The sequence below is a fragment of the Stegostoma tigrinum genome, chromosome 2, assembly GCF_030684315.1.
Source record: "Stegostoma tigrinum isolate sSteTig4 chromosome 2, sSteTig4.hap1, whole genome shotgun sequence".
Classification (NCBI taxonomy): Eukaryota; Metazoa; Chordata; class Chondrichthyes; order Orectolobiformes; family Stegostomatidae; genus Stegostoma; species Stegostoma tigrinum.
Genome location: NC_081355.1, coordinates 106195544 through 106209640, shown reverse-complemented (window position 1 = coordinate 106209640; position 14097 = coordinate 106195544). Strand labels below are relative to the sequence as shown.

General features: G+C 39.7%; 1 protein-coding gene across 6 annotated transcripts in view; it reads right to left on the bottom strand.

The window, feature by feature from the left end:
* kat2b (K(lysine) acetyltransferase 2B) overlaps window positions 1-14097 on the bottom strand; it is a 93227-nt gene that overhangs the window by 56067 nt on the left and 23063 nt on the right. For all 6 annotated transcript variants that reach the window (XR_007249530.2, XR_007249532.2, XM_048550607.2 and 3 more), the window contains exons 4-5: window positions 13933-14022; window positions 11719-11900 (exon numbers count right to left, since the gene is read on the bottom strand). Coding sequence is in view for 4 of the 6 variants with exons in the window: in XM_048550607.2 (XP_048406564.1) it covers window positions 11719-11900; window positions 13933-14022 (272 nt within the window). In the remaining 2 variants the exon portion in view is untranslated. The remainder of the gene's footprint in view (window positions 1-11718; window positions 11901-13932; window positions 14023-14097) is intronic.

The following is a 14097-nucleotide window of genomic DNA, read 5'->3' as shown; positions in this document are numbered from 1 at the left end:
CTATCATTGTAATGCTGCAGCAGTGACACTTTTAACTCAGTGACAATGCATCCAGTTCATGCACTGGGCTTGACTGCCTCTCGAGGTTCTTTGCTCGCTGTCATAGTGCCCATTCACTTTGAACCTCCCTGAAAGCTCACAACATTCCTGTCTTGCATTGCCTTGCCTTTTTGCACTTTCGTCCCTCAATCAGAGGCTCATGTTACTTCTGTTTAGCTATGTCACTTAATGCAGATGCAAAGCCAGGGGACTTGTCATTGTTGTCAGCAGGCCTCAGTCAAGTCAAGGGGGATAGCCTTTGTTCATAGGTTCCTGGCACAGTAGGTCAAAGGAAGTGACAGATACAGTCCAGCTCCTGCTCAGGGCAGTCAGTCAGGATCCTATTCTCATAAGGGGTGAGAAGCCAGAAGACAGGCATCACACCACCTAACTTGACTCATTCTGCCCTTTTATGGGCTGTTCTTCTTGTGGAAAGAAAGAATGAAATGAATGTGAAAGTGGGAGGTGAGGGGGCGCACCACCGTTGGTGCAGGTAGGTGAGTGACTGAGTAGGCGATGCAGATGAAATGCAGTGTTAGTAGTGCCGGGAGTTGGGATGGATGACAACACATCGGGAAGATATTGCAGGTAGCTGCAAGTATTGTGGAGCACTAGGGATGATGGGAGATTGGTACAGTAGCAGAGATAGAGAGTGTATCAGAGAGAAAAACATGAACTTATTCTGGTGGAATGGTCGTTGACTTCCTTCTTATAGTTCTGACTGCTACTCAGACTGCTACTGCTTTAACTTGGGTCACAGCCTCAGGCCAGGCTGGCGTGTTGGTGTTATGGTCTCCACTGTTGGTTGTGAGGGAGGACTAAGTCCCACGGCTGCACCACCTGGTCCAGCAGGAACTCCAAGTTGCTGCCTGCTTTTAAAAATGGCATAAGCGATACTGGTAAATTTGTGGTTAACTGGCACATGCTAAGGAATAGATCGTACAGAAATCACTCATGGAAGGCTCTGTGTGGCATGGTCGACAATCAATAAGGTAAGCTTGGTAAGACATGGTGAGAGAACTCACTAGGCCTCACGTTGACAAACCATTGGTAAACTTGTGCAACTCAGACTTAGCCAAAAAAAAATAAGATTCAGTCCAAAGTGTTATTCTAAGATTTTAGGCTTTTGTCTTGGTGACCTAAACCACAGATTTGTCAGTCTTTATTTGCAGAATAAATTGTGTTATTAGCCCTGAATTTATCTTTTAATAGATTCAATCTGTATTACAAGCTCACAATTTAATGTAAATCAATAATTTTAATTTTCTTTTTCCAATCCTTAGCCTATCTTGAAGACTCTGTAAGTTCACCTTTCATGTATCTTTTCAAGTCTGAAAATTCTAAGTTGTTGTGTACACTGTTGTTTTTCTTCAATAATTTCAACCATTCAGTAATTTCTTCCCCCAAGGGAATCTTTTTGTAGTCTGGAGGAATAGAAAGGGGAGCACAAACTTAAGTCTTTGAACCACTGCTAGCCCCGTACTAGATTCTATGAAGTGAGGTGGTTAGAACTTCATCTGTGCAAGAGAATTATGTAAAACACCATGACAGACTTATGTCACATGATCCAATCATATCTGCAGTAAAGCTCCTTCACAGATCTTAGCTTTCATAGTGAGGGATGATTCTATACACATAATGGAGACAATGCTAACAAACCAAATCACCATCCTAGCTATGTAAATGTATTTGGAATTAATCAACATTTTTTGCTTGCATGAGCCAGTTCGTCCCCTTCACCACAAAAATTTGTAACAGCATGATAGGACAAAGACACTTATTGGTGGCTAGATTCCCAATGTTCAGGAGTTGCAGATTGTAACCATGAGGCCCTTCCAATCTCTATAGCAATACAATTGTATAAATAAACAGGAAAAGATTCCAATCTGTGTTCTCCTCACTTGCAACCAAAACACTATTTTGGCCTGCTGTGTTCATCCAGCTCTACACTTCAATCTTATGAAAGTTAATATTCATTTTCAGCAATTGTTGCGGAATTTGTCATTTCATCAAAATGTTGTCCATAACATCAACTTTCGGAGTAGATCCTAGCTGCTGGGAATGTCTCAGACACTAGCTGTGCAAAAAGATGGGTACAATAATAGGTATAATCTGTACAGCACATAAGAGTAATCATTTTGTAACCTACTTGCATGTTGAAACAACACTTCAAATACTTGGTTAGAGCTAGGCAAATCACTATCATTAACAGTCAGTTTGAACAGCTTCTTATAGTTCAGTGCTACTAAGACTGATAATGTTGCCAACAGTTTTAGGTTCTCAAAGGCACTTAGACTTTTGAGTCCGTTCAAATTTTTGCTTCACAATAACACATTTATGAAAGTAGACCTCATTGCTGAACACAGTATGCAATTATCCATGGTTCATTTTCTCTTGATGACATTACATGGTATGTACTCTCAAATCTCAGTGGCACCAGTTGTGAGTTGGTTGGTTGTTATGTTGTGTACAGGAGACACTTGGGGTTGCAGTAACACTCGCTTTCATTTCCTGAAATAGATCAGGCACAACACTTTAACTTCAACACTTCAACCAAATATATTTTGAACCAGTGGATGAGGCTGTTGCCAGTATTTATTAACTAGATCTAGAATTGGAAAAAGATGCTAGCAAACGGTACTTGCTCAGCAATAACCTGCTCAGAGACACTCAGTTGAGTTCAGCAGAACCACTCCAATCTGGGTGACTTTACTGTTTTGTCTAAACATTGACAAAACAGCTGAACTTCAGAGGTGAGAAGAGAGTGACTGCCTTCAGTATAAAGAAGAATAAAATGCTTCCTAGGTAAAATCCTCCCTGCTGATCACAATATTACCTTAGGGTTGAGAAGCTTTGGGTAGATTAACTACCTCCAATTCTTTGTGCTTGTGCTGGTCTAAGCTACTGATAATGTGTGAGGGAGGATGTCCACACAAAGTTGATGGACTCGTTCTTGATGAACAGGAAATGGTTTGTTACATATGGCTTACAGCTAGTTACCTTACATCTGAATACATCATGGTATGCTGTGAACCAACAGGCCCAACCTGACAGTAAGTTAAACATAAAATGTGGGAGCAGGTCAGCTCCTTCAAGTGTGCTCTGCCATTCAATATAATCATGGCTGAACATCCAACTCAGTATCTTGTTTCCCCCTTTCTCTCCACGTTCTTTGAACCCTTTAGTCCAACAGACTATGTCCACATCTTTCTTGAAGTGGAGGTGCCGGTGTTGGATTGGGGTAGACAAGGTCAGAAGTCACTGCTGACTTCAACTGATGAAGAATCAGCACTCGCAAGCTTGTGATTTCAAATAAGCCTGTTGGACTATAATCTGGTGTCGTGTGACTTATGATCTATATTTTTCTTGAAAGTTTTCCATTTTTTAGCCTCAAATGTTTATTACAGTGGGGAATTCCTGAGGTTCACCACTCCCTGCTTGAAGAAATTCATCCTTATCTCTGTCCTAAAAAGGTCTCCATCTAAAACAGAGTCATAGAGACGTACAGCACAGAAACAGAACCTTGGGTCCAACTCATCCAGGCCGAGTAGATATTCTAAATTAATGCAGTCTTATTTGCCAGCATTTGTCCCATATCCCCCTAAACCCTTCCTATTAATAAACCCATCCAGATGCCTTTTAAATGCTATAATTATACGAGCCTCCACCACTTCCTCTGGCAGGTCATTCCATACACATGCTACCCTCTGCGTGAAAAATTGCCCTCAGGTCCCTACTAAATCTTTCACCTCTCACCCTAAACCTATGCCCTCTAATTTTGAACTCCCCCAGCCTGGTGAAACGACCTTGTCTATTTACCCTATCTATGCCCTTCATGATTTTATACATCTCTAAGGTCACCTCACAGCCTCTGACACTCCAAAGAAAATAGCCACAGCCTATTCAGCCTCTCCCTATTGTTCAAACTCTCTAACCCTGACAACATCCTTATAAATCTGTTCTGAACCCTTTGAAGTTTCACAACATGGACGTACATGGAATAGTGTAGGTTAGATGGGCTTCAGATTGGTATGGCAGGTCGGCACAACATCGAGAGCCGAAGGGCCTGTACTGTGCTGTAATGTTCTATGTTCTATGTAACATCCTCCCCAAAGCATTCCAAAAGTGGCCTAACCAATGTCCCGGACAGTCGCAACATGATCTACCAACTTCTATAATCAATGCGCTGTCCACTAAAGGCAAGCATACTAAACACCTTCTTCACTATCCAATCTACCTGTGACTCCACTTTCAAGGATTTATGAGCCTGCACTCCAAGGTCTCTTTGTTCAGCAACATTCCCCAGAACCTTATCATTAAATGTATAAGTCCTACCCTGATTTGCCTTTATAAAATACAACACCTCTCATTTATCTAAATTAAACTGCAGCCGCCACTCCACGGCCCATTGGCTCATCTGATCAAGATCTCATAGTACTCTGAGGTAATCATCTTTGCCATTCACTACACTTTCAATTTTGGTGTCACCTGTAAACTTAGTAAGGTGCCTCATATGTTCACATACAAATCATTTATATAAATGACAAAAATGCAGTGAACTCAGCACCGATTTTTGTGGCACACCACTGGTCACAGGCCTCCAGTCTGAAAAGCAACACTCCACCACTACCCTCCATCTTCTACCTTCGAGCCAGTTCTGTATCCAGACGGTGAATTCTCCTTAGGAATCCATGTGATCTAACCCTCTTAACTAGTCTACTGTATGGAACTTCGGTGAATGCCTCACTGAAGTCCATATAGAACATGTCCCCTGCACTGCTCTCATCAATCCTCTTTGTCACTTCTTCAAAAAACTCAGTCAAGTTAGTGAGTCATGACTTTCCACGCACAAAGCCATGATGACAATCCCTAATCAGTCCTTGCTTTTCCAAATACATGTAAATCCTGTCCTCAGGATTCCTTCCAACAATTTGTTCACCGCCGATGTCAGGCTCACCAGTCTTTAGTGCCCTGCCTTTTCCTTACCACCTTTCTTAAACCATGTCAGCCAACCTCCATTCTTCTGGCACTTCACCTATGACAATCGGAGATACAAATAGCTCAGTAATAGGCACAGCAATCACTTCCCTGTCTTCTCACCGAGTTCCAAGGTACACCTGATCAGGTCCCAGGGATTCATCCACCTTTATGCATTTTAAGACATCCAGCACCTCCTCCTCTGTAATATGGACATATTTCAAGATGTTGCTATCTATTTTCCCACATTCTATATCTTCCATATCATTCTCCACAGTAAAAAATGATGCAAAATGCTCATTTAGTATCTCCCACATCTCCAGTTGTTCCATACATAGGCAGCCTTGCTGAACTTTAACAGGCACTATTCACTCCCTAGTTCCCCTTTTGTCCTTAATGTATTAATAAAATGTCTTTGATTCTCCTTAACCTTTTTTGCCAAGGCTGTCTCATGTCCCCGTTTCCCCCTCATGATTTCCGTCTTAAGTATACTACCACTGCCTTTATACGTTAAGGATTCATTCGATCTCTGCTGTCTGCAGCTGACATACACTTCCTTCTTTTTCTAGACCTAAACCTCAATTTCTCTCGTGACCCTAACACGAACATACTGTCTCTGGATTCTCATGATCTCATTTTTGAATGCTTCCCATTTTCCAGCAGTCCCTTTACCTGCAAACATCCACCCCCAATCAACTTTTGAAAGTTCTTGCCTAATACTGTCAAGAATGGCCTTTCTTCAGTTAAGAACTTTAACATTTAGATCCAGTCGATCTCTTTCCATCACTATTTTAAAATTAGTAAAATTATGGTCACTGGCCCCAAAGTGCTCCCCCAATGACACCTCAGTCACCTGTCCTGCCTTACTTCCCAAGAGTAGGTCAGGTTTTGCAATTTCTCAGGTAGGTACATCCATTTACTGAATCAGAAAATGTTCTTGTACACACTTAACAAATTTCACTCCAATCAAGCCTTTAAACTATGACAGTCCCAGTCTATGTTTGGAAAATTAAAATCCCCTACCATATCCACCCTACTATTTTCACAAATAACTGAGATCTCCTTACAAATTTCTTTCTCAATTTCCCACTGACTATGGGGAGGCTATAGTAGAAACCCAATAAGGTGATCATCCCTTTCTTATTTCTCAGTTCCACTCAAATAACTTCCTTGGATGTTTTCACAGAAATTTTCTTCCTAAGTACAGCCATAATGTTATCCCTAGTCAAAAACACAACTCCTCCTCCTCTTTTTCCACCCTTTCTATCCTCCATATGGCATCTTTTCCCAGGAATATTAAGCTGCCAGTCCTGTCCATCCCTGAGCCACATCTCTGTAATTGCTATGATATCCCAGTCCCACGTCCCCAAATATATGCCCTGAGTTCATCTGCCTAAACTTTGCCACATCTTATGCTTTTTCTTTCAATCTGATGCCATCCTTAACTTCCCTGGCTAACCATGGTTGACTTATCCCCTTCCTTGAATTCTTGTTTTCACTATAATACATCTTTGTTATCAACTGTAAAATATTTTCTGAAATGCCTGCCATTGTTCCTCAACCATCATCGGTGCTAACGTCCTTCGCCACTCCACTCCAGCCAGCTCTGCCTTCATTCCTTTGTAATTATCCTTACTTAAGTTTAGTGCAGCTATTTCTGACCCACATTCCTCCCTCTCAAACTGAACATTAATTTCTACTATATTACGGTAATTAATTGCTTGATTTTTTTTTACTTTGCCATTATTAATTAAACTTGCTCATTACACATCACCAGATCCAAAACAGCCTGATCTCTTGTTGAATTCTCAACATATTATTTATTGGAAGCCATCCCAAACACACACAATGAATTCTTCCTTGTGGCTATTCTGCCAATCTGTAAATTTCATGCAGATTGGGATTTTAAGTCACCTATAACTGATTTACTACATTTAACATGCTCTCATTATCTCTTGACTTATTCTCAGTCCTACTGAATAGCTACTGTTAAGAATTCTGTAGCCTCCTCCTATCAACATCTTCTTCCCCTTGCTATTTCTTACCCCTACCCATTTTGATTCTACATCTTCTGATTAAAGATCATTTCTTTCTATGGTATTTATTCCATCCTGTTCTAACAATGTTTTTGCACCACACTTTGTTTCCTGCCTGTCCTTTTAAAAAAAAACTCATGCACCTGAATATTTCTGTAAATTATATCTGTATTCAATGTTTAGACAAGTCATATCAGACTTGAAAGGTTAACCCTGTTTCTCTTTCCACAGATGCTGCCAGACTTGCTCAGTTTCTCCAGCATTTTCTGTATTTGTTTCAAATTTCCAAAATCGTCAGTATTTGGCTTTTACCTAAAGCACAGAGGAGTCTACCTGAGTTCTGTCTGATATCGTGGGTTTCAGCGGTCAATCAGCACTCTACTTCTCAGTGATTGATGGATGTCTCTCATTCAGGTCTGCAAAACTGCACACTCTGGCTAATAAACCATACAGAAGGCTATTAGTGCCAAAAGAACAAATTCAATTACAATCAAAAGTATCTTAGGATGTTAAGCATTTAACAAATAAGAATTCATTGAGGCAGGAATGCCACAACTGATTAACACTTCTGAGTGTCCTCAAAAGTTCATGTAAAGTCATTTGGCTTCAAATCTAGTTACTATCAAATTCTCGTGGGGATTAATCAAGAAGTCCTGCTCCGCACCCTTTCCACTTCCTCAATATCCCCTTGCATGAATCCACTACTTGGAGTCTAAACAAGCACTTGCATAAAGGCAAATGATATAATTTGATTCTTAATTAACTGAACTTCAAATACACCCTGGAACGCTTTGGATATATTTTCATGATTTCACAGAGTAAGTGACTATCAAATCTAAATTCCAGTCTTGCATTACTGATTTTGTTTTTGCTTTCTACATGGTTTATTCTGCAAAATATTAAGATTAATATTCTGTAACCAAGCATTGTTTATAATCTTATCACGTGCATATTCTAGTGTCACAGACAAACTTGGTGAGATCAGTCACTGAATATTTACAGCTTGATAATTAACAAAGAAAAAGCAACAGTCTAACAACAAAAAAATTCTGCTTACAGTTATTAATATAAGTTAAATTGCTACGATCGCAGAGTGAAACATATTTGGTGGACCATAAGTTTTGTTATTGCAATTCAGGCAGTCACTGAACATACTCACTGAAACCTGTCAATATACACGATCAAGGCATGGCACATCTCCAGTCTACCATTACTATCAAGCCCGGGGCCTAGCAGCAGCACTGGGCATACCTAAAAATGAGGCATTAATCTGATGAAGCTGCAGGACAGGACTGCTTCTGTGCCAAACAACATACACATCAAGTGAGAGAGAGAGAGTTAAGTGATTCTACATCCAACTGATCAGACCCAAGCTCTGCAATCGTGTCACATCCAGTCATGAATGGTGGTTAAAATAAATTAAACCACTAACAGAAGGAAGAGGCTCCACAAATATCGCCATCCTCAATGATGAGAGAGTTCAGCACATCAGTACAAAAGATAAAGCGAAAGTATTTGCAATAATCTTCTGCCAGAAGTGCCGAGTGGACAATCCAGCTCAGGTTCCTTGAGATGTTCCCAAGCTCACCGATGCCCATCGTCAGCCAATTCATTGCACACACTTTTAGAAATGGCTGAAGGCACTCGGTACTGCATAGGCCGTGGCCCATGATAATATTCCACTCAGACTTGTGCTCAAGAATTTGCTGGGTTCATAGCCAAGCAGTTCCTCTATACCTACAGTACAGATATATCCTCAGCACAAAAAAATCAAGACAAATCCGACCTGGCCAATTATGACCAAATCTGTCTACTCTCTATCATCAGTCTAGTGATGACAAGCGTCATGTAGCAGCACATGCTCAGCAATAACCTGCTCATTGATGCTCAGGTCAGGTTTCATTATGACCATTCAGCTCCTAAATTCAGAACAACCTTGGTACGAACATAGACAAAAGTGCTAAGCTCAAGAAAAGAGATGAGTGTGGCGTCAAGAAGCCTAATGATATCTGCAGTCAACGGGGATCTAGGGAAAACTCTCTACTGGTTGGTATCATACCCGGCAAACAGGAAGATTGTTGTGAACTTTGGGGTCTATCATCAAGGCACAAAAACAAGAGATGTTCCTCAAGGTAGTGTCCTAGGCCCGACCATCTTCAGCTGCTTCAAAAACCTTCCCTTCTCCATAAGGCAAGAAATTGGAGTGTGGATAGTAATTGGCTGCATTCAGTGCCATTTGAGACACCTCAGATACCAAACTGCTCATGTCCAAATGCAATAGGACCAGGACAATATCCAGATTTGGGCTTCCAGGCGATGACCATATTAATAGACAATAGGTGCAGGAGTAGGCCATTTGAGCCAGCACCACCATTCATTATGAACATGGCTGATCATCCACAATCAGTCCTGTTCCTGCTTTATCCCCATAACCCTTGATTCCACTATCTTTAAAGTGGTCTATCCATCTCTTTCTTGAAAGTATCCAGAGACTTGGCCTCCACTGCCTTCTGGGGCAGAGCATTTCATTTATCCATCACTCACCTTAACTCTGTTCTAAATGGCCTACCCCTTATTTTTAAACTGCGTCTCCTGGTTCTGCACTCACCCATCAGCAGAAACATGCTTCCTGCCTCCAGCGTGTACAATCCCTTAATAATCTTATACGTCTCAATCAGATCCCCTCTCATCCTTCTAAACTCAAAATGTATAAAAGCCCAGTCGCTCCAATCTTTCAACATACGATAGTCCCGCCATTCCGGGAATTAACCTCGTGAACCTATGCTGTGCTCCCTCAAATAGCAAGAATGTTCTTCCTCAAATTTGGGAGACCAAAACTGCACACCAGGCGAGGTCTCACCAGGTCCCTGTACAGCTGCAGAAGGACCTCTTTGCTCCTACACTTGATTCCTCTTGTTATGAAGGCCGGCATGCCTTTAGCTTTCTTCACTGCCTGCTGTACCTGCACACTTGCTTTCATTGACTGATGTACAAGAACACCTAGATCTCGTTGTACTTTCCCTTCACCAAGACAGAAACTCACCATCATCTTGTGACATTCAATGGTATTACAACTGTTGAATCGCCCACTCTCAACATCCTCTCCTCTCAAGGCCACTCAACACATCATAGTTTGGAAATATATTGCTTTTCCTTCACAATTGTTGGACAAAAACCTGTAACTCATTTCATAAAAGCATTGTAGGTATACCTAAATCAAATGGGCTGTAGCAGATTAAGAAGGCAGCTCACCATTGTTTTCTCCAGGAATGTTACAGATGGACAATAAATGGCGATCCAGTTTGAAAAGCCCATATTCCATGAAAGAATTTTAAAAAGTACTTTTAACAAAAGAACTCAAGCTTATTGCACAAATGAAAAGAAAGAAAACTATGTCTACATAATTTAGAAAGATAAAAAACACTGAAAATTTCTACCCTTTTCCTAGAAATATCCTCGACAGATACTAAATTCCAGTGAAGTATCACTCCCATCTTAATTTCTTAGACGACTGACAAGGATTGCCTTTTGGTGAATTTTTACATATTCTCCAGGAGTGATTCGCTCTGTTTCTCCCCAAAACACACAACCAAGCACTAACTCAATGATATCTCTTACTAATTTTAAGGAAAATGCTCAAGAGTTTCCCAGTTACTTTGAGGCAACTAAACAACACATCTGCTGGTGTGGATCTTTTCTTCTAAAGTTAATCTGGTTCTGGCCTTTGACGTCTCTTTCACTGGGCTGTGAAATCTTAACAATAAATACTTTAACAACTACCTTACCGACAGTTTGTCCAGTCATTTAGCACAAGTCACTGAACTAAATGCCAAAAATAAACTGCGCTTTTGAACCCTGTTGAGCTTCTCCAGCATTTTCTTTTCTCTATTTCAGATTTCCAGCATCTTGCTTTAAATTATGATGACCTTGGTATTCCTACTCAATAATAATTTTATAGCTGGCGAGCAGTAATCCTTAGCGGTCATTCATTATAATCTAGTTAATGTATTTTTGTAAATAATCCAGTAGGAAATTTCAACCCATGGAAAACTTTCATCTTATTACATTCAGTTTTTAAAAGAACAGGCTAAAGTTTGGAGATAATAAGGACTGCAGATGTTGGAAGCCAGAGTCTCTAGGTACGAGGCTGGAAAAGCACAGCAGGTCAGACAGCATGGGAGGAGCAGCAATGTTGACTTTCCTGCTCTTCTGTAACTAAAGTATGGAATCTGGTGGCTTGAATGCATAGTCATCTGCTCATGTATACTAAACTTGGCATAGGCCATATCCCAACCTTTACACTTATTAAAAAGCCATGTTTCTCCAGCATTCTCAGTTTGTATATTCCAAGTAATTCCACTTTATACCTGCCACTAAACTTGTGCAACTTCTGTAAATTGAACTTAAATGCATTTCATAATGAAATATATTCATTTCCTCGTACTTCTTTGCAATCCTTGACCTCACCCAGTCTCAGAATCAAACAATCACACTTAGTAAACCTTACACAAAAAGGCTATGTTAATAATACAATGATACAATGGTTGTAACCAGACAATAAATACGACCAAAAAGTCACAAGAGGTTTTAAGGAAATAAAAGTTGGAGCATTGGTGACATCAAGTCTCACTTCATTCAGGGGTTTTATGCTCTGTGAATTTAATACCTTGTATAATTAACTTTGTATCCAGCACCATCATCATTTGGTGACCGAAGCCTCCGTTGTGAGGGAGTTTCCAGCTGCCAGTAGTTGATTCGATTCAGAAACATTTTGGACAGTTCACAAATTGTTTGCCTTTCTTTTGATGGAAGGTGACTAAACTTGTACTGTACAAAGTTATTAACTCCCTAAATAAAGAAAAAGCAAATGTAAAGTGCATATTAAAAACTAACTCATACAGCTGCACGTAGCATGCAGTGACAAGTCAGTTCAAGGTATCGTATTTATTTCTACATGTCAACTCAAGCCAACTCATAAATTCACATTAGGGAACAGTATCATCTTTGTATGCTGAAACTGATCTTGAAGAAAGGACAATAAAGGAAAGCTTCACGACTTTATATTCAGAAAGAAAATGCAAACAATGTGGAAAATTCAGTCCGTCCCCAAACCATGTAGAAACGAAATATCTATTTGCTAATGGAGTGAGTATACAACCACTAACATGTCCAAGGTATTAACCAGTTTAAATTAATTGGGTTAATGCCTCTGTTTCAGACAAGAACTCTAATGCTTATATGCTTGTATCAAAATAATTGCAATCCTAAGGGAAAGTTCTGGAATAAATAATTCTTGATTCCTAAATATAGCCAAGCTCTAGAAAATTCACTTATCATGATAACTACATTATTAGAATTTATTTCTCATCCAAATTTTTATATTCAAATCTCCCCTCATATGTATATGCCCAAGTATAAAGGATGAGGGGGTTAGAGAAAATGAAGACTAATTTACTTTAGAAACTAGACTTTCTGGGTATGTACTTCTGCTCAGGCAATTGAACCATCTGAGATACACACCATGGACCTTCATAAAACAAGCAGAAATTGCGTACATTTTAGGGCCACTTATGTTTTATACTGTAATGTGAATTCTTCCCTACATAGTCTCCCGAGGAATGTCTTTACAAATATATTCGCTTATTCTCAAATATAATCACAGTGACTAAGCACCTAAAACAAATCAGAGCTGATCAAGAAGCCTCAGTATAGTCATTCTCATTTCATTTTTTAAGATGATCCCCGGCATGGTAAATAGGGACGTCGAGAATACCAATACAGCCACGCTATCGTGAATTGATATAAGGCAGCACATTTGTACGCAAAATTGCAGTTGAGATCTGGCAGTGTTTACTCAAAAGACTGTAGATCAATTGAAATTTTCAAAATGGAAACAGCAGATTTTGTTAGGCAAGGGTATAGTGTGTGATGGGGGCAACAGTGTGCAAATATAATTGCAAGACGACTCATCCATTACTAGAGTAAATGGTGGAAAAAGTGATGAATAGCCTACTCCTCGTCTTACACATTTTTGTAGTCCATTGCCACTTTTCAACTCTGATCTACTGTGCAGCATGATTCCCAATCCTTACTTGTCTTGCTAGCTCCAGAGACAGATGAAACATTGTACTCAAGAATTTTACTTCCCCCAGCTTCCAAAACAAATGTGACAATGTAAACATTTTCTTATAATCTCTTTTTTATAAAACTGTACAACTGACTGTAGGTGTCGCTGGCAAAGCCAGCATTTATTGCCCATCCTAAACTGGGCTGTTTCAGAGGACAATTAAATGTCAACCATTACTGTAGGACTACAGCACCTAGCCATAGTGAGTAAATAGATTTCTTTCTCTAAATAGCATTAAATGAGTTTTTACATCACACAAGCAGTGATAGTTTCATGGTCATCACTAGTGAGAAGAATTTGTACTACTGATTTATTAAATTGAATTTAAGTTCCACCAAGTGCGATGTTGAGATTTGGATTACTAGTGCACTGATGTCATCTCAATGCCATTATTTTGCCTATGCTTATACAGCAGAGGAATAAAACCTGAATTATATATTTAGGAGCAAGGGGTAGCTTTAGAAGCACATCAAGCAACATACTTAAAAAACAAAAGTTCAAAAATAAACATCTAACAGACTTTTAGTTTGTATTTTACTAAACTAAGTTTCAGCAGAAATAGTCTCTCCCATTCCCCAGTTCTTATTTTTGGGCAAATTGTTGTTTTAGAACCAAACATTTTTAACAATGCCTATCGCTGAAGGGTTTTTGCTACAAATAGCACAAGAATGATGGCTTTGTGCTTTAACCATGTTGAATCAGTAGACTTGTAAAGCTCAATCTACAGACTGGACATAGCTTTATTCACTTTACCTGTTCAATGCTGGGTTTCTCAAAAGGTGGGCTTCCTAACGGTCCTTCCACTACAGGATTTCCCATTTGTAAAATACATTTTCTCAAAAGCTGCAAACATAATTAAAAATAAAATGAGTCTAGAGAGGAAAAAGAAGATTTGAGTTGGTACGAAGATAGTTTATC